Below are 26322 nucleotides of genomic sequence, written 5' to 3'. Positions count from 1 at the left end.
ACATTGAACACGCTCTCGCGATAACAGATGGGCTCTGATGTCGCCAGCGCCCCTGACGGTGGTAATAATATTGTCTCTTTGCATATTACAAGTGAACCATACCCTTATCCTATAGGATGAAGATTATAAAATAAAAGCTTAAATATTTTGGAGACTCCAAGGGTAAAACGATAAATCAAAAGATTGTTTAATTCAAATACGAATCAGGTCCACAACAGAAAAACTGAACTTCCTACAACTCACATACTATGTATTATGTAGGGATGCATTTTTGTAAAAAGTTTATATATGCTCATAATGGGCATGAATGTCACGATAATTTGTGGCTTTAAATCTTTGATATCTTTGATCAGTCCTTTTTCCAGAGTGGAATGATTCTGTTGATCCTAAAGACTTTAAAAAACAAAAACAATAATTGGCTGCACAAGTTTGAATTTCTCACATTCTTACAGCATTTCTCTAAACCAAATGGGGTCAAGATTATACACCCAGATTCAAAAATACAAGCAAACTCATTTAAATCCTTTAATAAGTGGTGCTCTGTTCTACAATATATTTTAACTTGACAAGGCCAAGCCCTATTAACCTTTTATTAGTGATCATGATTGACTAAAACTTGGTAGTTTCTGTTTGCCAGCATAAAAAGGATTTGTTTGACAGCATTCATTGGACAGAGCAATACTCAGAACAATGGTAAAGTCCAAGAAACTCAGTAAAGATCTAAGAAGGAGAATTGTAGATTTTTGCAAGTTGGGAAAGTCTCTTGGAGCCATTTGTAAATAACTGCAGATTTCAAGATCATCAATTCAGACAATTTTACAATTTTAAGTACAAGTTATTCAGCTCATGACCACTTTGCCAAGGTGTGGAAAATGGTTCAAATTGTCACCTCAGATGAGAGGAAATTGGTTAGACTGTTCAGGAATGACCCAGGAATCACCAAAGTTCAAGCCATGAGGTCAAACCTAAGAAAACTGTACCAGCTGTCAAGCATGGTGGTGTTACCATCATGCTCTGGGATAGTTTTGCTGCCAGTGGTAATGGTATATTGTGACTGGAATAATAAAAATGGGGACTACTTCCAAATTCTACAACTTTACCTCAAACCAACAGCTAGAGCGTTGAAACTTGGGCACAATTTGAGGGTTCCAAAAGGACAATGATCCTAAATACACATCAAAACTGGTTTAGATTGAGAATAGAATAGAATAGAATAGAATAGTCATTGAAGATGTACAACAAAATTGTGGGTGCTTTACACCAACTCTGATGAAACAAAATAAAGCTGGCTTCATTATTCTGACCTTCCCAAAGCCTATGGCTTTGGCTACTAAAAGCATCTGGTCGAGGTGCAACATCCTAAGAGACATTTAACCAGATATTAGACCATCATAGACGTTATGACGATGCAGATGTTAAATATTAATATTAACAATAATTCAGTGTCCAACAACCCTGTTAACAACCCTCAGGTCAGTGGATCAGAGTTTAATGGCCCATGTACATATTTATTGGCTTTTGAAAAAAAAGCTTGTATTTCTATATTTTTAAATATGAATGCAGTTTAGTTAACACAATATTTGATACTATTTCACTTTCATTGTGAGAAATGTTATGAACGCCTTGAGATTAATATGGTCTAATACAGTGGTTCTCAAACTGGTGGTGCTTGGGCTCTCTCTAATGGTATGCGGAAAAATCTCCAAAAAGAATTTTAAGATTAATTAATATACCATTGTGGAGGCATTGCACAACACACAAGAGTTCCTGAGGCTCTTCTGGGAGTCGACCAGAAAAACGTCTCCCCTCCCGGAGCGTGAGTCCTCTGTGAAGAGCACCCTTTCCTTATTGCCAGTGATCGTCTCTGCTACAGAGCGCTGGCAGGCTCATTTCCCTGTTTTAACCATCATTTTTAAATGGACAAAACTTCAGTCAAGAGAACTACTGATATAATCCATCCACAACACGAGGTTAATCATTAATATACTGCTGCATGGGCTGTAGTTACATTACAGGTTTTAAAAACTGAGCTTTAAAATGAATAGTGGTAATAAAAACCGAGAGAGGCCGACAGTGATCACTGATTGTTCAGATTAAATAGAAAAAGATACAAAGCATTAAAACATGTTAAAAACACAACAGCCTTAATAAACACAGAGCAGCTCGGACCCGCAAGCAGGTTTCATCACGTCATTGCTTAAAGATTGGATATCCCACCTGCTGTGAATGTTTTAATATTGTTGTTATTATTATCACTTGTCACGTCCTGTTTATGAAGGTTAAAATAATAACATTCATATAAGAAATATAACTGTCTCGTGTAAACTGTATATGGTGATAAATAAATAGGTCTATACTACTATACTACATATATTTTATGAGGTGGTACTCATTGTGAAAAGTTTGAGAACCACTGGTCTAATACACCCCATGCCCCCCTTTAGACTTACCCCTGTTTGCTGCAGGTATTGCTTCCATGGAAAATAGGAAGGCTACTGTATCATTTAAGCACCAGCCTGTTATCAGACTAAGTTAACAGTTCATGTGCATATTTTAATAACTGGAGGCTGCAGATTTTTCTCAGTGTAAAACAAAAGGAGCAGCTTTAAGTTTGTTGCTTTAAGTTTGTGCTTTGATGAAAGACTCCCGCTAGCTTTTTCCCAGTAAACGTTTTTATTGGTGATTACAGGAACTGCGTCGCTGTTTTGCAACTTTACAAACACGTTTTCTTTCACTCGACCTGAGCTCACCGTCTTGGTACCGGCCCCGCCCCTTTGCTCTTCGCGGTGTGTAAACAGACGCCAGCTCCACGTTCAACACGTTAAACTGTGCCAACGTCATCGTCACTGCTGCCGTTGTGTTATGAGTGTTTCGGTTAAAAACTGGCGGTTGTGTGGGCTTAATGCAGTCAGACCTTTTATTCACACGCTGCTCTTAACTACGTTTCTATTACAGCTCTGTTTTTAGTTACAAATGTCCCTGAAACGTTCGCGGTCGAGTTCCCATGGTAACAGTGGCGCGCTACCGAGCCGTGCATTAAACGAAGCAAAGAATTTGTGTGGACATTTCTTTACAATCGAATTATTCGAATTACTCGATGAACCGTTGCAGCCATAGTTCTTTTGTTTGCCATTTAACCGTCATTGAGTGGATTTTGTTTTTGTTGCACAATTCAGATCAGCTATGGTTGCAGACCATCTCCCTACAGTTGTATTTTTCAAAATCAAATCAAAATCAAATCACTTTTATTGTCACAGCACATGTGGAGGTACACTGGTACAGTACATGTGAGTGAAATTCTTGTGTGCGAGCTTCACCAGCAACAGAGGTGTGCAAAAACACAATAACATAAGAACAATCGAAATATAAGAATGGCCAAATCTGAGAGTAATATGAATAAATATATGTAGCCCTGGCTATATAAGTAGCTCATTATTTAAATTTGTTCATTAATATTGATAGTTAATTGCAAATGTTTAATGTGTTCAAGAATGTATACAAATGCCTGCAAAGTATGTGATGTGTGTTAGTTAAATGCACAACCTTTTTATTTGTATTTTGAGGTTTATGTCATTATTTTTGATATGGTATTGATATGTACTACAGCTCCAGTGAACCCTGAAGTAGTCTCAGATAGAGGGGTGGAAGTAAGTGGGGAGCCTTGTGCACTCTGCAGGAAGCGAGAGAGACGAGAGCTGAACAGTGTCGAGTGAACGCGGAGTTTAACAAAACACCATATTTCTGTCATTAATTTAAGGATGTGGAAATGTACATACATTCAATATCAGACTCCACCAAAAAAAAAGGCTCTCAAAACAATTTATGTATGTGAATTTTTGCGTGTATTCTTATAATTGTTACCTTTTTCTTTTACCCCTGGTTTTGTGTGTTCATGTTCTGTTGTTTTGTATACTTCATCTGTTCGTATGTTGTATACTCATTGTTTGTTAAATAAAGTTTATAAAAAAAAAAACAAAACTGAACGCAGAGTTCATAGAAGGGCGACCGACGTATTTTCGGGTTGACGGATAGTTAACCGGAGTCGAGAACTGTTGTACCCTACTGTGAGGTAAATGTGAATTTTGTCTGACACTTGAACCCAATGTTATTGTGTAAAACGGGCTAACTGCTAACCGCGACTAGCCGCTAACACAGCCACTAGCACAACTGCTAACATAGCCGCTAGCGTAGCCTAGCATATTCGCTAAGCTCTTGTTCTGCTCATCTAGGGTTTGAGAGTAACGAAATTTCTATTCTCTGTATGTCCTGTACATGTGGCAGAATTGACAAATAAAGTTGACTTGACTTGCTCTGTTTTTATTTATTAAGCTATTGCTAAGATTGAATGTTATCGCATGTGAACTGGCATTTAGCGGGGTTGTGTGATTCAGTAGGAGGAGACGGACGTCTTGCTGGCGTGTCAGAGAGGTCCCTTCTGCTGGTGTGCTGAAGTTATGTGTTCACGTGGGAGCACGTGGAAAGGACGACTGTGAGTGCTGCTGCCGCGGCCTGCTGGTAGCCGTGACCCAGTTTCCCCGCTATCCCCTTGAACTGCCTGGAGGTGTGAGTACTGTTGTTTGCACGTGCTTTTTATTTTTACTGCTTGGCAACAAGTGAAGCGACCGGGGAGAGAAAGATGGCGGAATAAGTGGTTGTACAATCTGCGGGTCTGATTAAGAAACGTGATTTTGATGTCCTGTAAAATACTTTACTGACAAACTGTTACTCCAAAGGAAGTAGAACGCAAGCGAAACCCCCTGGAAGTTACTTTGACAGACCTTCAGGCAGACACAAAGATAAACTTAGAGCGATAAAAATGGCTAACCCCAAGCTAACAGGTAGCCTCTCCGACCATGATTACAACCTTGCTGCTATGCGGGAAGCATGTGAGGATGAAGATATAGAAGAGATGGAACTTCAGAAAGAGATCGGAAGACCCATAGGTGACCACACTCCGTTACCAAGTCCCAATCCCAAAAAAATGAAAAGCAAAATAACTGAGAAGCAGGTGAGCATCGAGAATGTATATGAAGTTTTACTTGGCTTCACAAAGAGATGCGAGGAAAGGTTTGATTCGCTTGAAAAGAAGTTGGAAGCCTTCGAACAACGCATTGAAGTAAATACACAGGCGACCCACAAAAACAGAGAGGAAATTGACAAGCTGACGACGAAGGTGGAGTCGCTGATGAAGGAAAACAAAGAATTAAAGGAGAGCTGTCGGGAGAGTGCACGTTACCGCAGAAGATGGGACCTCAGAATTTTGGGTCTGACAGAGAAGGACAACGAGAATACACGTGAAACAGTGATCGGCATTCTAACAAGAGTGGTTCCTGTATCAGTGGAAAAACTACAGCTCATGGTTGATACAGTACACCGACTGGGGAAGAAAGACAATGCAGTGAGCAACAAGGTGCCAAGACCAATCACCATACAGTTCAGCTTGAGGACGGCAAGGGATGAAGTATGGAGGAAATCCAAAGAGGCCAGGGTCTGCAAAGAACTGAACATAAAATTTAAAGAAGACTTCTCCAAAGAAGACCGTGAAGCTCGGATCAAGCTGTGGCCCAAGGTGCAGGAAGCTCGAAACAACGGCAAAAGAGCATTCCTAAAGGAGGGTTATGCAATAATAGACGGTAAAAGGATCGATCTGTGAGATGCACTTGAAGAAGTCACTACAAGTTAACCATAAAATGTGGGTATGTATGTGTGTATATATATGTTTATATATACATATCTGTTAAAAATACACAAATAAAAAATAGGAGAGGGTCAAAAAGCAAAGTCGTAGTTAAATGTGAGCTATACAGAGCTAAATTGCCGCATATAGAAAGGGGTAGTACTGTGATAGGGTCGGAGTACTGTTATGATTACATAGGTAGGACACTAGGCTTATTCCCGCTTCAAGCACTTTTTTTTCTTCTAGTAAGTGCCAAGGAAGCCGTTACTGTTCTTGTTTTGTATTTTGTTCTTGCGTTTTTTGTTTTTGTTTATCTTATAGATGGCTGTTCTATTAAGTTCCTTAAATGTTCGAGGCTTAAAAAACAATGTCAAACGTAAGGCCATGTTTTTATTCTGCAAGGAAATTAAGGCAAACATTTTGTTTTTACAAGAAACACATTCTGGTAAGGAAGAGGAAACATTTTGGAAACATCAATGGGGAGATAGTATTCTTTATTCACATGGTACTACTCACTCAGCAGGAGTAATGATCTTATTCAACAAATTTGCAGGGAGAGTTATTGATCATAAAAGCGACGGAATGGGGCATTGGATCATGGTGTTGGTAGAAGTCTGTGAACAGAAAATTATTCTTATTAACGTGTATGGATACAATAACAGGTCGCTAAATAGAAATATGATGTCTAACTTAAGTAAATTAATTGCAAAGTGGAGTACTACATATGGTTCTACCCAGGTGATAATTGGAGGTGATTTTAACCTGGCTCCTAACTCATGGCTTGACAGACAACCACAAAGAGGAAATCAACCAGAACACGAAAGCATTATTTGTGACTTATGTACGACAACCAATATGATCGATTATTGGAGGATGACAAACCCAAATACGAAGAAATATACTTGGTTTAGTCCATCAAATAAAAACGTATGTTCAAGATTAGATTATTGGCTTGTCTCCCAAACAGTATCATCATATGTTACGAAATGTGAGACCCAGTCAACCCCACTTACTGATCATTGTCTGATAAGTCTCTTATTATCTCTACGTAAACAACAATGATCTGACAACATATGGAAATTTAACAATAGTTTATTACAAAACGAAGACTTCTGTAAACAAGTTAAAGAACTTAAATCAGAAATTAACAATATGAGCATGACTAATGTCAGTAAATGGGAATGGTTTAAATATAGTGTGAAACAATTAGCTATAGAAACGGGAAAGAAAGTGTCTGCCCTACGCGTATGTGAACAGAAAAATCTAATTGAACAAATTCATTTATTATGTGGTAAACCCTGTATGACTGCGGAAGAGTCAGAACGGTTACAATCTTTACAAAATAAGCTAGATGAGGTGTACTTGATTAAAGCTAAAGGAGCATATGTAAGGTCTAGAGCCAAGTGGATTGAGCATGGAGAAAAAAATTCATCTTATTTCTATAGTCTAGAGAAGCGTAGACAAACAAAGAAAAAAATAACTAAATTGAGTAAGGATGGTACTATAATTGAGGAACCAAACAAAATAAGTGAGGAAATTAACATGTTCTATAGTAATCTGTATAAATCAAGAACTGAAAAAGAAAATGCAGATATCTTTTTTGATATGATTAAAGATCAGGTTAAAAAATTGGAAGAGGATGATAAAACATGGTTAGAAGAAGATTTGAAAATATCCGAATTAGATACAGCTCTAAAACAAATGAAAAATGGAAAATCGCCTGGAATTGATGGTTTAACGATTGAATTTTATAAAACCTTTTGGCAAGACATTAAAGATTTGTTATTTAATGGCTTTTTGGATTGTTTAAAAAATGAAGAACTATCCCCAACAATGAAAACAGGATTAATAACCTTATTACCCAAACCAAACAAAGATTTACAAATGCTAGACAATTGGAGACCCATAACACTTTTATGTAACGACTACAAAGTATTAGCCTTAGTATATGCAAATAGGCTTAAAAGCGTCTTAACCAAATTGATTGATGAGTGCCAATCAGCATTTATCAAAGGAAGGCAGATTCATAATAACATAAGATTAATATTAGATATGATTGACTATCGATCCTTTATTAATTCAGAAAGTTTAATACTATTTATTGACTTTTTTAAAGCATTTGATTCAATAGACCATAATTTTTGATTTAGATCTTTAGAACTTTTTGGATTTGGAAACAAATTTTGCAAAGTGATCAAACTGTTCTACAAGCAAATTTATAGTTATGTTTCGCTCAATCCAGGCATAACATCTAGGATAGACATATTCTGTGGAATTCGACAGGGTTGCCCAATTTCTCCAAAATTATTTATTCTTTGCACTCAATTAATGGCTTACCTCATTGTGAACCATTCAGACATCGAAGGAATAAACATTTTTGATATTGAACTGAAAATAAGTCAGTTTGCAGACGACACAGTAATATTTTTAAAGGATAAATCAATACTCGAGAAAGCATTGAATGTCATTTCAATTTTTTCTAAAGCTTCAGGCTTGTGTCTGAACCTAAAGAAGTGTGAACTTTTGCCACTTTATGATTGTTTGGAAAATAGCATGAGGACGATTCCAGTGAAAAATGAAGTTAAGTATCTAGGCATCTATTTAGACAAAGACATCAACACTAGAGAATCAAAAAACCTGAAAGACAAAATTGATGGCATGTCCAAAACACTAAATCATTGGTTGACGAGAGATATTACAATTTTTGGACGCAATCTATTATCCAAATCAGAGGGCGTCTCAAAGATGGTTTATCCAGCATACTCACTATACATTACCCCGAAAAGTATTAAAAAGATTAACTCTATAATCTATCAATTCATTTGGCGCAATAAAACACATTACATTAAAAAATCACAACTTGTCAAAGATTACGCTAAAGGTGGTATAAAGTCAACTGATTTTCAATCAATGGTTGGAGTATTTAAAATAAACTGGATAAAAGCCTTCCTCTTGAAACCTGACTCCATATGGTTCCATATCCCAAAAAATATTTTCAAAAAGGTGGGAGGGTTGGATTTTCTCCTGAAATGTGATTTTGATATATTGAAGTTGCCTGTGAAACTGTCAGAATATCATAAGCAGGTCTTGTCTTATTGGAAGATGGTGTTTGCCCATAACTTTTCACCACATTGCTCCACCTTGTGGAATAACAGAACAATTACAATTAATAAGAAGTCATTGTTTATTAAAGAGTGGTTTGAAAAAAACATAATCTTCATAACAGACTTACTTGATGAAAGGGGTCAGTTTCTCTCAGTGGGTGTTTTTAAGGCTAAGTTTAACATTCAGTGTTCCCTTAGAGAATATGACAAGGTTTGTAAGGCAATCCCCTTACCTCTGTTGAGTTTGATTCAAGGTTATTTGTATTACTCTAAGGCACAAATTAGTCTACCTTCTTTACATCTAAACCAGATTCTTTTGACGGATAAAAACTGTAATAATAAAACCATGAACAAGATATTTAAAAACAAATTATTTCACGACTTTAACAGTAACACAAAACTAAAAGGGAGTAATATTAAAATAACGAACAAATATACGCACTTTTTAAAATGGCCTATCCCCCCCAAAGTCAAAGAAATGCAATTTAAAATAATTAATGGATATTACCCAGCAGCTGAAATGCTTAAAAAAAGGTTTGGGTTTGAGGTAGAGCCATGTGGATTTTGTTCACAAAAGGTGGAAAGTATTGATCATTTGTTTTTTTCCTGCTCAGTAACAACTGACTTTTGGCAAGATCTAGTAGACTGGTCGAGTATAAGAATAGAGGGGATGACCCCACTGACTCTAACACAAGTTTTATATAATAATGGTGATCCATCTAAGGAACTGTCCATGCTACACAAGGTAGTGATAATTATGGGCAAATACCACATACACAAATGCAAATGGCAAAGTAAAAGACCTTCCCTAACTGTATTGAAAATTGAATTAAAATCTTTTTTGTCATCTTTAGAATTACTGAGGGATTCATGTAAAGAGGCTGCTTTGATATGCGACAATGGGACTCAATCTCTATCCTTTTAATGATTGTGTTTTTGGTGTACTAAGTAAGCCACATGTATGTTAAAGTGTTCGCAGAAAGGAAACTGTTATATGTCATAAAAATGGCCTTCATATATTTATGTATATGTATATATGTGTTTTTGGTTTTTTTTTTTGTTTTTTTCCGTTTGGTTTCTTATTCAACCTTTTCAAGATGTTGTTGCACTAATGTTGTCTCCCAATGAGAGATTGTAATATGTGCATAAATTTAATTAAAGTATGAAAAAACAAAACAAACAAAAAAAAACAAGTGAAGCGACCATATTGTTTTAGGTCCAAACGCACCCTGTCACTACCCGATCCGTACCGGAAACCCGATCGGTACCCCGCATGCGCGAAAGGTCTCTACTTCCGGTCGTAGCGTTTTACGATAGTTATGGGTCAGAGTATCTGTTAAGATGTTAAGAATAACAAGTATATCTTAAAATGTTTGCAATAATGAAGCATTTCAGTACAATGTAGACAAAAACGAAAAATAAAAAGAAAGTTACGGATCAGGACTCTCCGATCCTTACTGCGCATGTGTAAAGTCTGACCGTACAAATTGGGTCTACCCGATCCGTACCGCGCATGTGCAGATGTTTTCTTCTTCTTCTGTATTTAGTATTTATTTATTTATTGTCATTGTCAAGAACAATGAAATTGCGTTTGGGGCTTCCATACAACCCAAAAAAAAGAAGAAAATAATAAATACCCCTTAAAACCCAAGTGTACATATTTAACCCAGTGTGACTCCAATGCAGTAAGACAATCCTTAGCAATAATGTTCGTAGAAATTCAGACAAAGACCTGAGAAACATGACAAAATACAACAATGCAACCCATTCAATATTATTGTACTGTGAGATATGATATCAGATATGATAGTTATCTATTTAAGAAAGAGGGGGGGGGGGGGGCAGGAGGGGGAAGAGAATAAAGATATGATGCACCAATGCAGACCAGTTCATTGCTATTAAGAAGTTGGATATGGTTATTGTCCGTGAGAGGGGGGCAGAGAGTTCAGGAGCCTCACAGCCTGTGGATACAGGCTGTTGGCCAGTCTGGATGTTCTGGCCTGTATAGACCTGTACCTTCTCCCTGAGGGCAGCAGATGGAAAAGGTGGCGCGCAGGGTGATGTTGGTCCCGCAGGATACTGTGCACCCTCCTCAGACAGCGAGTGGGGAAGATATTACTGATCTCTGGCAGACTTGTTCCAATAATTCTGCCAGCTTCTTTCACCACCCGCTGGAGTGCTTGCTGATCGGCCTTGGTGCAGCTGGGGAACCACACTAGAAATCCATACGTCAGAACGCTGCTGATGGCACAGTTGTAGAAGTTCAACATCAGAGATCTGGGAATGTGTGCGCTCCGCAGTCTCCTCAGGTAGTAGAGGCGCTGTTGGGCCTTCCGTACAACTGAGGTGATATGGTTGCCCCAGGACAGGTCCTCGGTCACAATTACCCCCAAGAATTTAAAACTGCTCACCCTCTCCACCCCCTCACTGCCAATGAAGAGAGGCAGATGGTTGTTATGACCCCTCTTCCGGAAATCTACAATGATCTCCTTGGTCTTTTTGGTGTTTAAGACCAAGTTATTGTCGTGGCACCATGACTCTAGTTGTTGCACCTCTGTCCTATAGTTTGTCTCATCATTGTTGGATATAAGTCCGAGCACTGTGGTGTCATCTGCAAACTTAACAATGAGATTGGACGCGCAGGAGGAAATACAGTCATGGGTGAAGAGAGTGTATAGCAGAGGGCTCAGAACACACCCCTGAGGGGCACCGGTGTTGACCACAAGGGTGGAAGAGGTGTTCTTACCCACTCTGACACTCTGTCTACGGTTAGTGAGGAAGTCCACAATCCAGTTGCACAGAGAGGAGTTAAGTCCCAGTTGGTGGAGTTTGGGACGGAGTTTGTATGGCCGGATGGTATTAAAAGCCGAGCTGTAGTCTACAAAGAGGAGCCGTGCATAGGTGTTCCTGTGTTCCAAGTGCTTCAGTAATGTGTGCAGCACTGTGGCGATCGCATCCTCGGTTGACCGGTTCTCCCTGTATGCAAACTGGTGCGAGTCCAGGGATGGTGGAAAAGCAGCTCTGATGTGTTTAATGACCAGTCTCTCCAGGCATTTGGCGGGAATGGGGGTGAGTGCCACAGGTCTGAAATCGTTCAGACATGTGACATTTGACTGTTTTGGGATGGGAACGATGGTTGCTGCTTTGAAACAGGATGGTACCAGTGAACAGGACAGCGAGGTGTTATATATAGAGGTGAAGACGTCCGCCAGGTCTGCAGCACAGTCTTTTAGCACCCGGCCCAGCACTCCATCCGGCCCGGCCGCCTTCCTGGTGTTAATGCTCCGGAACACACGCCTCAGCTCATGAGTGCTCAGGACCGGAGCAGGGTCGGTTGAGGGGAGAGGGGACAGGACAGGGTCGGTGTTCTCCCTATCAAAACGGGCATAAAAGAGATTTAGATCCTCAGCCAGAGTAGAACTGTCGGCTGAGGGTGATGGTGTTCTTCTTTTGTAGTCCGTGATAGCCCTGATGCCCTCCCAGACCTGCCTTGGTTTTGTGTTGTTCTCAAACCTGGCCTCGATACGCCTCCTGTGCTGCTGCTTGGCAGTCTTGATGCCTCTTCTCAGGTTGGCCCTGGCAGCACTGTATGCCTCCTGGTCCCCGGATTTGAAAGCGTTGTTCCTTGTTCGAATAAGTTGTTGAACTCCGTGTGTCATCCAGGGTGGATTATTAGGGAACACACGGAATCGTTTCCAAGTTGTTACCTTTGTCCACACAGAAACAGATGTAGTCCAAGACAGTGGAGGTGTAACTGTCCAATGCGACACGATTGTCAGTGTCCTGCACCTTGAATACATCCCAGTCTGTGCAGTGGAAACAGTCCTGAAGCATCGGAATAGCATCCTGCGGCCATGTTCTCACGGTTTTGGTTGTAATCCCAGTGCTCTTGATCTTTTGTGTGTATATTGGGTGTAGCAGAAGGGAGAGATGGTCTGACAGACCCAGGTGGGGATAAGCCTGGGCTCTGTACGCATTCGCCATGTTGGTGTACACCTGGTCCAACGTTCTATCTCCTCTGGTAGCACACTTCACATTACGGTGGAAATTGTGAAGTACAGATTTCAGGTCCGCGTGGTTAAAATCCCCAGCCGCAATAAAGACACTGTCCGGTTGTGCTACCAGGCTGTTATTGATGCTGCTGCTCAATTGTGCTAACGCTAGCTTAGCATTAGCATCTGGTGGAATGTAAACAGCGCAGATGTAAACGGCAGAAAATTCCCGAGGGAGATAGAATGGACGGCACTTTAACACCAACAGTTCTACCTCTGTACTGCACAGTCTTTCCGTTACCGTGACGTTCGTGCACCAAAGGTTGTTAATATAGATGCACAGCCCCCCGCCAGTCTTCTTACCCGAGTCCGCAGACCTGTCGGCTCGATAGGCGGTGCGGCCTGCTAGATCGATAGGGAATCGCATCGGGAATGGCGCTGTCCAGCCAGGTTTCAGTGAAAATCATGCACGAACAGTTATTAAAAGTCCGTCGAGTGGCGATCTGCAGTCGTATTTCATCCAGTTTGTAACGGATTGAACGGGCGTTGGAGAGGAATATGATCGGGAGTGGTGGTTTAAACGGACTAGTCTTTAGCCGTGCCCACAGGCCTCCCCGCTTGCCTCTCTTCTGCCTCCGATCGCAACGTCTCCTCCTGCGGCTTGCTGTTGCGGGTAGCCCCGGGGGTTGCTTAACGATCTCCGGGGGGATGAGATACTCGGATGTTAGTTGAAGATCTCCACGGCTTAGTTGTAGTAGATCATCTCTGTTGTATTGAAGTAACCCCAGACTGTGTGAAATAATACACAGTACCACCAAAAGTGCAAAAGTGTAGGAGCTCCGGGCCGCTGCGTCTGTGCGCGCCGCCATCTTAAGCAATCTGTTCGTTTAATGGCAGTTTACTCCCCAGTGTACGAGGATACCACCACCTGCTGACCGAGCGAATAAACCCTATTATAAACTGAATTATCGTCATTACAAACGTGTGTTAAATCTGATTTAGCGATAGTCGAGTGTGTTTATGCTTGTCTGTGAGGAGAGGATTGTTGGAATAGTGATGATGATGTGCGCTATCACTGTCAGTAAACACTTAATCTGGCTGATGAATCTACACGTGAGATATTACAAAGTCTGCATTATTAACTCTGTAATTAGGCGCCATTCTTCTTATTTTACGGCGCTGTTGCTCAATCGGGGGACGCTCTCTGTTGAGGAGAAAAGCATGAATTTCTTTGTATACTGATTATCCATTGTTTAAATGTCCCGGGCAGTCGAAAAGAAGGCAGAGCTGTTGAGAAATGCTAGGAGCTAACTGGGCGCAAACCGCATCATTCAAATATATTGAATGTCGCAAAGAGAGGAAGTGACGTAAGATTTGCGCATGCTGGGTACCGATCGGGTTTCCGGTACGGATCGGGTAGTGACACACCCGAGCCACGACTGCAACGAGGGGTTTGCTAGCAGAAAGACTGTAGCACTTGAGGTGTGTGTGTGTGTTTGGTGAGAGTGCGTGTGGGCCCACAATATTAGTTGATTATTTTGTTTCTGTTGAGGTAGATACCTTACCATTGTTTAACAAACTTTATTGATTTTACTTATTTTCTTTTGTGTTGTTAATTAAGCATTCACTAAAGTGGAGTTAACTTTATAATTGACCTGCTTGTGTGTGATTTATTTCCATATAGTGTAGTTTTATTGCATATTTAATACCATAAGCATTAAAAAGGGAGTATCAATAGGAAAGTAACAACAGGAACCCAGGGCCCCTCTCAATAGAACGTGGGAGGGGTGTTACATATATGTACATTATAAGAGTGTATGCATTACTAAATGTGTATATGTATATCTACGTGTGTCAGCAGTCTGATGGCCTGATGGAAAAAGCTGTCTCTCAGTCTGCTGGTTCGGGACCGGATGCTGCAGAACCTCCTTCCCAATGGAAGTAGTCTGAACTGTTTATGGCTGGGGTGACTGGAGTCCTTGATGATCCTCCCCACTTTCCTCAGGCACCGCTTCCTGTAGATGTCCTGGAGGGAGGGAAGCTCATCTCCAATTATCTGTTCAGAGCACCGCACTACTCTCTGGAGCACTGTTGCGCCTTCTTCACTGTTTTGTTTATGTGTCCTGACCATGTAAGATCCTCAGCCAGATGTACACAAAGGAACCGGAAACTGCTCACTCTGTCCACAGCAGCGCCGTTGATGGTAATGGGGGTGTGTACTTCTCTGCACCTCCGGAAGTCCCCTATCAACTCCTTTGTTCAGTTCAGTTCAGTTCATTTTTATTTCAAACATGTGCCTTCACAATCATTACAAAATATCATTACATTATTTGTTTGAAAAGGAGTAGGCTGAAGTATTTACTTATTTGTCCCTACCCCCTCAAGTCTACTTGTCTTTGCGGCGTTGAGGGTGAGATGGTTGTCTTGACACCAGTGGGTCAGGGCGCTGACCTCCTCCCTGTAGGCCATCTCATCCCCTTTGGTGATAAGACCCACCACTGTAGTGTCGTCCGCAAACTTCACAATGATGTTGGAGTTGTTAGTGGCCATACAGTCGTAGGTGTAGAGTGAGTACAGGAGAGGGCTCAGTACACACCCCTGTGGAGCACCAGTGTTCAGTGTGATGGGGGATGAGGTGATGCTGCCCAGTCTGACCACTTGGCGTCTGTCAGACAGGAAGCTAAGGATCCAGCTGCAGAGGGAGCTGCTCAGTCCTAGATCCTGCAGTTTCCTGTCCAGCTTCGAGGGAACGATGGTATTGAATGCTGAGCTGTAATCTACAAACAGCATCCTCACATACGTGTCTCTCTTCTCCAGGGTGAGAGGGTAGTATGTAGTGTCAGGGCTATGGCATCATCAGTGGACCTGTTGTGGCGATATGCAAATTGTAGAGGGTCCAGTGAGTCAGGTAGTGCAGAGCAAACGAAGTCCCTGACCAGCTTCTCGAAGCATTTGCTCACGATGGGGGTCAGGGCTACAGGTCGCCAGTCGTTCAATGAGGAGATGGTGGAGGATTTGGGTACAGGGACGATGGTGGCCATTTTGAAGCAGGCTGGGACTACAGACAGAGAGAGGGAAAGGTTGAAGATGTGCGTAAACACTCCAGCCAGCTGAGCCGCGCATGACTTGAGGACGCGGCCGGGAATCCCGTCCGGACCAGTAGCTTTGCGTACGTTCACCTTCCTGAAGCACTTCCGCACATCCTCCTCAGACAATGTGTGCGCACTGACGTCATCCGCGGTGTGCACACTGTCCGGTCTCATGGTGTTCGCTGTGTCGAATCTAGCGTAGAATACGTTTAGATCCTCACACAGAGAGGCCGTGGTTTGCGGTATGCTGGTTTTCCCTCTAAAGTCTGTGATTGTGTTTAGTCCCTGCCACATACTACGAGGGTCGTTTTATTCTCATTTTTATTCTAATTGAATTGCTAAAAAAAAGACACAAAGCACGATCTCCTAAAAATGTTGTGGAAAATATATTATAATTATTATATTATCATTTTACTCTAAATTTAATTTAAACTCAAATTTATCTGGTCAGTATCAAAAATTGTGACTGTACATTAGAGCCTTTCCATTCTGGGTTTTTAAGAAAGAGTTCAAAACCAGAGAGAGGAGATATGTTGTTTTAAGCAGTGATAAGAATGATCAAAATGTCTCTCAGTGTGTCACTTGCAGGTGAAGAGCAGACCTGGATCAATTTTCCATGTGCAGCAGTTGGAAGAAAATTATAGGTTAACACCGTTAGAAACACTCAGGCTGAGTTTTGGCTGAATTGTTTAACAGCTTAACTTCCATGCGTTTGTCACCCTGAGAAAACAAGCTCCAAGAATCTCTCCCTGAAGACAAGAAGTGCAGTTCCAGAACAACGACATGGATATAAAGAGCTCACAGCAGGCCAAGAGATGGCAGTATCCTGAGCAGTGAGAGGTCTACCAGCAGCAGTTGTGCAAAACAGCATCAGCATGGAGATAAAAACCATCATGGATGGATGGATGGATGGATGGAGATATGCGTTTCCAACTAGCTGCAACTTCACTGTGCGTGAAGGGACCTTTGAGAAGACTTTCTGAGTGTGACATTTGACACTTTTGGAGCAAAATGGCAAGATGAGACAGTGGAAAACACAGGACAAAGCTGGAAGAGAACTGACTGCCACTGGTCTGACAATGAGTGGGGAGAGGAGTCCATAGTGGGGCAGGAGGATGCATGGAGGAAGGCTGTTTTAGTGTGGGAAACTGAAATTTGGGTTTAGGAAACTGGGAAGAAAAAACGACTGCCTTGCGTGGAGAATTGAAAAGTGTCTGGAGCACTGCAAAGAGGAGAGCAGGCCTGTACGATTGGAATTGAAAGCGCTACACAACACTTCGTCGGGAAACGATTGCAAGTGAGCTTCTCCACATTAAATGGGCTCTGGAAAAAGCCACTCATTTGGGACACAAAAGGTTCAGCGAGGTAATCCAGTCTAAATTCTTCTTTTTCTTTTTTTTGAAATGGCATCATATTGCTGGCACTAGAAACTTAATGTGACATGAGAGGTTCTGCTATCAGCAATTTAAAGAAAAAAAGGGGAACTGACTGGACTGACAAAAGCTTGACTGACTTGACACCAATGTGCAAGATTGCACCTCCACCCAGACAGTGACAATAGGGTGGATGTATGTATGTATGTTTCTTTTTCACAGGAGCAGAACTGTGACAGCAACATCCTTGGTAAATCCTAGGAACTCTGGGCCATGCCGACTTAACCTTTTAAATGCCACTTTCTGTGTCTTTGTGAATTTATCAGCAGTGTGTTATTCATGACCTTGTATTGCTTGCAATGCAGAGGTCACTGTGAGAAAGTGTGCATACAGATGCGCAGAGGAAGATCAGGGTTGGAATTAGGACTCTGTAAATGGCACAGACACCAGGAGCCATGACCGTGACTGGGGAATGACTGACAACAAAATGCTGTTTCACTCTGCCATGCATACTTTGATATTCTGGAGAGGGCCTTTCCTCTGTATCATTGTTGTTTCCATTTGCATGTGAGAGCTTAGATTGTGAGCATGATTAAAGATGACCAAAGGGTGGTGAGAGAACAGTGAAGTGAGGATACACAGTGTGAAACTCCTTTAAGTGTACAATAATGTTGATGTGATATACAGAATGTCAGGAAAGAAATTCTGTTATTAATGTGATTCTTAAGGTTTGATTTAAGAATCAAAGGGTGGGATTGTATACGAATTTCGTTTATTTATGTGTTAATCACATTATTTTTATTGTATAATGCCTTGGTGCCACTGAAATTTAGCATGTCTCACACTCGTGCAGTTAGACAGGGAGTGGGGGTCTGGTAAGGAAGTTGGGGGAAGCAGACAACTCCACGGGAAGAGTCTTTTGTCCCCTGTGGACTGTGGGAGGTAGCAAGGGAGTGTGAACCTTAAGGTGTGAAACAGCTGTGTACTGCCTTTTGTTCCTGAAGAAGGAGAGAGCAGTGGCTGACCGTCTGCCCCGCGATGATGCAGGCTCTCCACCAAGCTTGGTTTTCTATTCTTTGTGTTGATTAAAGAATGTTAGCTACCACTCACCGCTTGTCTGCAGGCTTTATTTAAATGGAAAAACTTCCACAACACCCCTCAACATTCAAACACATTTTAAATGTCTTCCTGAAAGCCTGACGAGCTAATCTTGAAGACTGCTTAAAGAAGAAAATTTGGAGAAAGTTTATTTTGTGTTGAAGAGCAAAAGTGGTCATACCAAATATTGATTTTCATGCTCTTTAATTTATCTGTTTTTCCTTTAATGTTTTATTTTCATTTATAGCTACATGTTTCATTAAATGTCTGCATCTATTTCCCAAGCAAAACATCAGGAAGTGAGTGATGGCTCAAGACTTATCCATATCACAGGATAAAGAATTTAGCTGACAAACCTGCTTTTTGACATTTAACTATTGAAGCTGTTTAATCCAATCTAATGCCATGAATTACCTTGGGTTTGTGTGCACTTTTGTTTTCGAAAAACATAGCGAACTAAAAGTGAAACAAGTAATGCAGCTTGGTGAGCATGCTTGTGACTTAGTAAAGTAGTGCATACAGGTAGTGGGTAAAACCTGAACATAATCATCACATCAGTGTATCCTACCTGGTACACATAGGTTTAATAATTTATTAGACTGGGCTTGAAAATGTAGTGCTATTAGAAGAAAGTTACAAAAGGTTAAGCATTTAAGCTTTTTTCCTCAGCTCATTCACTCTGATTTTGATATCTTGTCATTATATATTTGAAAAAGAAAAAAAAAGATTCTATAAGCAGCTTTAATCGTCTCTAACAATCCAGATATTTTTCCTTTAAAACATCTCACCATCTGTTCATGGAACAGAAATGAAAAACCCAGTGTGTACTTTTAATCCATTCTAATTTAATTTAATAGACTACATATATTGTTTCTATAAATCAACAATATTATTATTGTCACGATCAGCCAGTGGTTTCATGGTCTTAGAACAACCCCCAATCTCTTGTTAAATGTCCAGTGTGAGATGAGCCCCGCCCATTCCAGCATCACAGATCCCCAGCGTCAGATAAGCCTATATAAAAGATGAGCTCCTCTTCAGCAGCACTAGACGAAAAGATCTGCCTGCAATATAAGTCTGTTTTACAAAACCTTCCAGGGGATTTAGCAGAAGCTTTTATTCTTGAAGGTTAGTGGATAAAGATTTTTTTTTAGTACTCTTAAAACTATCTTATGTGAAAAACAGGGAATAAATAGGTTCCCTTTATTTCTTTTACTGCTTGTTTGTCTTTTTAGTTTATATTAAAAAAAAAACCCAATTCTTGCTTTTTTTGGTCTCTATTTTTTAATTGACAAAGAGAAAAGAAGAATAGATATCTTTGAAGGAAACTCTTCCAGTGAACAAAATGAAAAGCCTCAACTCTGTGCCGTGTTCTTGAATGGATGCAATTAATAGACTGCTGGAGCACAGCTTCCAAGCCTCCTGACAGAGCCCCGTTCAGACCATACCATCGACACCACAGCTCACTCTGATGGGTTGTTTTATCTTCAACAGTGGAAATGTGACTTTGCCTGGGAGGAACCCTTATACTGTGCAGACCTCTGTGCCTCTAACAATCCTGGTGGGTATCCTTATCCTGCTAACACTGTTTGGTAATGTCATGGTAGTAATTGCTGTGATGACAAGCCGTGTCCTGAGAGCACCTCAGAACTTATTTTTAGTCTCTCTAGCATGTGCAGACATCCTGGTTGCCACTTTAGTGATGCCATTCTCTTTAGCGAATGAACTAATGGGTTATTGGTTCTTTGGGAAGGTATGGTGTGGAATCTACCTGGCTTTGGATGTTCTTTTCTGCACATCATCCATTGTTCATCTGTGTGCAATAAGCCTGGACAGATACTGGTCTGTCACACAAGCCATTGAGTATAACCTGAGAAGGACACCACTCAGGATTAAAGGCAAAGTCTGCTTAGTTTGGATACTGGCAGCTCTCATTTCATTTCCTCCGCTTATCACAGCGAAAAAGGACAAAACAGACAGTCTTGAATGTGACATTAATGGTGAGAAATGGTACATCATATTCTCCAGTTGTGCCTCCTTCTTTGTACCCTGTGTCATTATGATTACGGTGTATGTTAGAATCTACCAGATTGCCAAGAAAAGAACAAGAGCCCCACCTGGAGAAAGGCAAAGACACAATGGGAACTCAGAAGACCCAAAGTTCGGTTTGGACACGCTGGAGAGAAAAGACAGAGAACAGAGGGAGGTGAGAGGAGAAGACGGTAAAGAGGCTAATGAGCTTGATGTGGAGGAAGAACCCTCCTCTTCCGATGGGAATGAAACAATCCTATGTTCACTTACAAAGAAGAAGGCTATGAAAACAGCAAAAGTGACTCAGGTGAATCCCGGAGAAAGCGCTTCAAAACCACAGCCGGAGTCCCGCGAGAGAGGGAGAAGGTGGAAAGGAAGGCAGTACAGAGAGAGGCGCTTTACATTTGTTCTGGCTGTAGTCATGGGAGTGTTTGTTCTCTGCTGGTTCCCCTTTTTTTTCACGTACACGCTCACCGCTGTGTGTGACAAGTGCTGTGTGCCAGAGACCCTGTTCAAAATGTTCTTCTGGTTAGGTTACTGCAATAGCTCACTAAACCCCGTCATATACACTGTATTCAATAATGACTTCAGGAAATCCTTTAAAAAGATCCTTTGTAAAAGGGACAGAAGAGTGTAATAAATACTTTTATGCATTCATTTCGAACACTAAAGGGCGTTTGGTCATACATTTATCTGTAATTGTAACCTTTGAAAATATTAGACAATATTGAATATTTGAAAAAGAAAAGGGCATTTTTTCTGTTATATATTAATGTTTTATTGATACTAAGTGTTAGTTTTTGCGATATTAAATCATACTTAAATCCATGATGTGCATTTGCTACACAGCTCATATTATATTTGGACAACCTGTGAGTTAAAGCTTTGATATTGTGAAGTTGTATCAATGTTGATGATGCACATTTTCTACATGTGTATGCTGGTATACAGTATTTAAACTGATATCCTGTGTTTGTTTTTAGCTTCAAAGTTAATAGCTTGTAGAAGACAGCAGAAGCATATTGCAACAGAGTCTGCTCAACATATGCAAAATTGTCCATGTTGGTAATACAAAGGCAGACATTTGGCTTAGACGTTACCACAATAAACATGCCACGGCTTCATCAACGTGACTGTTCATGGAGTAGCTGAAGAAAATGATTACTAGTGAAAATTATACATTACTGTAAATCCACAAGAATGTCAAAGGAGTCTAAATAAGCATATAAGTATTATGTTTGAACCTTAGTGATGCGCTCACAGCAGGCTGAAGGAATGCCACATCGATGCACATAAGCTTCTCTGTCTATGCCAATTGAATTAAAAACATAAACACATTTAAGAAATGTAGATAACTGTAAATGCTACAATATTGCCAATAAAAAAATGCATACTTTGTATAGTGCAATCAATAGCAGGAAGTCATAATAACAAGTTGCACCCAAAGGACGCTATCCCCACAGCACCAACTATTCTCAAACAACAAATGCATGAACAAGACAATTATATGAAGAGAAAATGATGCCTTGGAGGTACGGGTGGCAAAACAATATCTAATTCAGTTCATTGTGAATTATAGTCCTTCATATCAGGATATCATTAAATCCTTCCCCTGAGTCAAACAGAAGTCATGGAGCAATAGAAATATGATTGGCTCCTGCAAACACTGTGAAGTTAATATCCACACATGCTTATCAGTGCGTTGTTATCCTACTTGGTGTGCTATCACCATTCATTGTCTTGTCGCTATTTAACCACACTTTTCAGAACAGTAAAACCTTTATTTATAGTTCTAATTCCAAGCCACTATCAGCCTGTGAACCTGACATAAAGTAAATAAGCCATCCATAACTGTTTTAACTTAGCAAACATTTCCACCCCCAGCCACCTCTCATACAACAGAGTGATTCCCATGGCTTGTTCTTTGGGACTCTGGTGTTTTGAGATTCCTGTGGTACACATGTGTGGGTTCAGCCATGTCTCAGAGTCTTAAAATACAGCATCCATTAGGAATGGCAAACTATCGACCTGACTGTCGAATGTTCCCACGAACAATTTGTCAAAAGGAATAAAATAAAAATACACTGTAATGGAAGCTTTGTGGTAATGAGGGTTTATTCGATATAAATCATAATTTCTAAAGGGTCTGCTATAACAGCCCTAATAAGAATAGATTATCTTTTGAAACATTTTGACAGGTATCTGCTTGTATTAGTAATACAAATAAACATAAAAAACTATTTAGTACTATAAAGTATTCAAAACAAATATTTCTACTGCTGCACATCAGTATGGTTTGAACGATGAAACTGCAGTGATTGCCGTCTGAATTCATCCTTTAATTAAAATAACAATTCTCCTGGAGTCTGCTGCTATGCTTGAGCAGCAGGATGCATAAATTACATTTTTAACACACTCACCAAGCAACAGAGAAATTAAATGCCAAGAGGCCCATAACATTACTAGGCCAAAAGATTAATGCAAAAGTAGAAGTCGTGAAGTATAACAAGAGTTATATGTAAATCACAAAAATACAGACAAATGTTGACTGCGTCAAATATAGCTGGATGTTTTTTCAACGTGCTGTGGGACTGACGGTTGGTTAGATAAATAAGCACTTACATTAGCTAATCTCAGTGTATGCACACAGAAGACCACTTGCACGGTCTGCAGAGAGAATGATTTATTTCCCTCTCTACAGGCCACAGAGCACCGCGATTTATGCATCTGACATCCTTTATAAGCTGCTTCTGGCGAAAGTTCTTACAACTTTCACGCAGCTCTCTGCTCAGCTTCCATCATTTTATTCTAATTTCTCCCCACTTACAACTCAATAAGTGCTCTTTAAAGCTGCTGGCCATGTATCTCAAAGGGGTCTAACTTAGAGACAATTAAAGAGCACTGAGAAAAGTGTGCATCTTGGATAAACAAGGACTGCCAAGGCAGGATTGCACAGAGTCAGAGAAACATCAAGGTCACACTAACAAGTTTAAATCATAGCTGGTGATGAATAGAGTGTTTTTAATTGAATGTTGGGTCATTCATTATGGTTTGAGCACAATGCATCATGCACACTGGGGCATATAATACTTCCTCCCCCCTGAATTGATAAGGATGCAAGACAATCAAATTAGATTCTCTGGGATGTAAGCAGCAGGAGCCTCCTGTTTAATTTGCCTCATGATCTCACTGTGCTCACATTGCATCCAAAATAAATATTTCAGTCCCTAGTTTTCTGAATGTGTTTAATATTTTTAAGCATAATATTTCTAGCTGTCTAATTATGCAGAAGATGGCTGCATTTTTCTTTGCGAGAAATTATAAAATGATAACCCAACATAGTAGGAGGAAAATCAAAAATATGGACGTTTCTGCAATAGCTTTGCAGCCCAGTGTTTTCTGTTTTCCAAGACTGGTGTAATTAGAGACTATTTTTGATCTCCAGAAGAAAACCCCAGGGAAAAGAGGACCTCAACGAGGAATAAAGACAGCCAAAGTGCATGGATAATGTGAAGTTGAATAAATATTTCAAATATGGCAACAAATCAAAGTTCATTCTTTAGGTCGGCCAGCACAGTCTTTACTAATTCATGCTTTACTTTAATCATATTTACCTCCTGTTTGTATTGAGCTGCAGCAGAAAATCCCTGCTTAATTATTCATCAAAACCATCAGCAAATTCAGTTAATGCGAGTTTATTTCACAGTACCTGATGGTTAGATTGTAGTTACACAAAAGATGCCTTATGCAAGTGCTACTTGAATGAGAAATATGAAAGCAGTCCTGCTTTTAACATTTATCTATTCAATTCAATTCAGTTTTATTTATACTGCGCCAAAAAACAACAACAGTTATCTCAAGGTCATTTATATTTTACAACAACACAAATAAAACAGAGAAAACCCCAACAATCATGTGACCCCCTATGAGCAAATGATTTGGCGACAGTGGGAAGTGCTCTTTAACAGGACGAAACCTTCAATAGAACCAGGCTCAAGAAGTGGCCCCTATGTTAGCATTTATCTCTGCATAAATGCTAAAAGCAGAGTATAGGTGAACACTTACTGCCAACACAATATGATGAGTAGAACTGTAGTTATACAGCAGTTTGTAAATGAGTCACATTTTTTGGGTCAACTCTTTGTCTTTCTTGGATAATAAAGAGCAACTTATTTTATTTTATGAACAACATGTGCTTGAAAGTACACTCTGAAGGAACTCTTTGGGTATGAGTGCGTGTGTGTGAGAGAGGATAAGAAGGGCAAATTGATGGAAAAGGTGAAAGAGTGAGCTTTTTAGGTCCTATTATTCTGACAAATTTGTGACCTCATAAATGAGAAATAATTTAATAAAAGTCTGAGTCTGAAAACAAGTTTGATTCTTTTTGTCAAGTCAAGCTGCTCTGCCTGCTGGGAAAGTGCCATCACCGTCTGCAGCACACCTTCATTGATACCGAGTGTAGCTCTTGCAAATTTCCTACTCCGGACATCATAATTCTTCCTGAGGCATCTTGTCCTGTCTGTAGTATTGATTGTATTCAATCCTTGTCTTCCGCCAGCACCATCATATGCTCCCGGATGATGTCATCAAACACACCCACAAACATATAAGTGAACTATGCAAACACCAACTCCCGATCAAGCTTGCAATAATTTCTGTCCTCATCACTCAGACACCCAACAATTAATCTCTGAATATGCTTCCAGTTACCATACACCAATACACTGGCATAACAAGGTGGATAGATGTGTGGCTTTATAGGCAAAGTCTCAGTCTCTACCTCATCTCTTTTTAAAAGGCTCTAAGACGACGAAGCAAACTGGCCACTTTATTACTTACACCTTACCAGTACTTGACTGGAGCCCCTTTTTGCCTTAAATCATTGTGGCACAGATTCAGCAAGGTGTTGTAAAGATTCATCAGAATATTTGAGTTAATTTTGAAATTAGAGCATTGGGCAGTTGCTACAAATTTGCTAACTGGACATCCATGCTACAAATTTCCCACATAATTTCCGCCACATCCTAAAGCCACTCTTTTGGAGATCTGGTGACAGTGGAGGCCATTTGAGCAGTGTAAACAAATTGTCATGTTCAGGAAACCAGTCTAAGATGATATGAGCATTGTGACATGATGCATTATCCTGTTGGAAGCAGTCATTAGAAAATGAATGCACTGTGGTCATAAAGTGATGGACATTGTCACAAACAATACGCAGATATTCTTTGGTGTCACTGACAAGGCATTTTCACTCAGAAAACTAAAGCTCACTGGGAATTTTCTCTTTCAGACAATTCTCTGTGACCCTTAGAGATGGTTGTGTTGGAAAATCCCAGGAGATCAACCTGTTTCTGAAACACTCAGCTCAGCCGTCTTGCAACTTTCTCTGTTCAGTGTCACTTAAATCACCCTTCTTCCCCATCCTGATGCTTGGTTTAAGTTTAAGAGTTGCTTGATTTGCTACCTAGATAAAGAGCCATTGAGCGGGTGCACCTAATTGTTTAGTCTAAGTAAGTAATTTAGTGTAAATTACAGTATCTAATTGTGAAATAAAAACATGACAACATGCAGACAGAATGATGGCAATATCAGACAATAAAAATAATTGCCAAGGATCTCACGTAATATTTGAAGATTAGGTCCAAGTTAAATCCAGTTAAATATTAATGTCATTTACTAAAAATATTTTAAAGATAAAGCAAGAATAAAGCAAAATTTAATTCCAATTAGCTGAAATGTTTTTCCAGATGCTTTTTTCAAAATGTAACATTTATATGAAAAATAATGAATCTCTTCAACAGGATGTTGGAGTGGTCCATGCCTCGTCCAGTTATGAAGAGCTGCTTTAATCTGTCTAAAAAGAACATCATTGCTTTACTTTGACTGCTGCATAACAACACATTTGTAGTAAGTTATTACCACTGCAGTAATTTGTTAATACCATGTGACGTGGAATCA

The 26322-nt window shown here is 40.1% G+C and overlaps 2 protein-coding genes across 5 annotated transcripts; both read left to right on the top strand.

Moving 5' to 3' along the window:
* The first annotated feature begins 3979 nt into the window (after nt 1-3979).
* Nucleotides 3980-18645, top strand: LOC146655512 (uncharacterized). Of its 4 annotated transcripts, none has more exons than XR_014914315.1 (3): nt 3980-4069; nt 4392-4563; nt 14635-18639. XR_014914315.1 is itself a non-coding variant. In XM_085427900.1 (3 exons), exon 2 carries the CDS (start codon nt 4817-4819, stop codon nt 5651-5653), a length of 837 nt encoding a protein of 278 aa, XP_085284026.1. In that variant the 5' UTR covers nt 3980-4069; nt 4392-4816; the 3' UTR covers nt 5654-5696; nt 14632-18645. The 4 variants fall into 4 exon arrangements, 2 of the variants coding, with proteins under 2 accessions (XP_085284026.1, XP_085284027.1); XR_014914314.1 differs by having other exon boundaries at nt 14632-18639; XM_085427900.1 differs by having other exon boundaries at nt 4392-5696; nt 14632-18645.
* An 88-nt stretch (nt 18646-18733) lies between these two features.
* LOC146655511 (alpha-2A adrenergic receptor-like) lies at nt 18734-24945 on the top strand. Its single transcript, XM_085427899.1, has 2 exons — nt 18734-19894; nt 20087-24945. Exons 1-2 carry the CDS (start codon nt 19805-19807, stop codon nt 20999-21001), a joined length of 1005 nt encoding a protein of 334 aa, XP_085284025.1. The 5' UTR covers nt 18734-19804; the 3' UTR covers nt 21002-24945.
* Nucleotides 24946-26322: the final 1377 nt, after the last annotated feature.

The sequence above is a fragment of the Rhamphochromis longiceps genome, linkage group LG13, assembly GCF_057381845.1.
Source record: "Rhamphochromis longiceps isolate RC_006_pf linkage group LG13, R_longiceps_female_GT1.1, whole genome shotgun sequence".
Lineage (NCBI taxonomy): Eukaryota > Metazoa > Chordata > Actinopteri > Cichliformes > Cichlidae > Rhamphochromis > Rhamphochromis longiceps.
The sequence above is the reverse complement of the archived record's forward strand: the minus strand, read 5'-3'. Positions and strand labels throughout refer to the sequence as shown.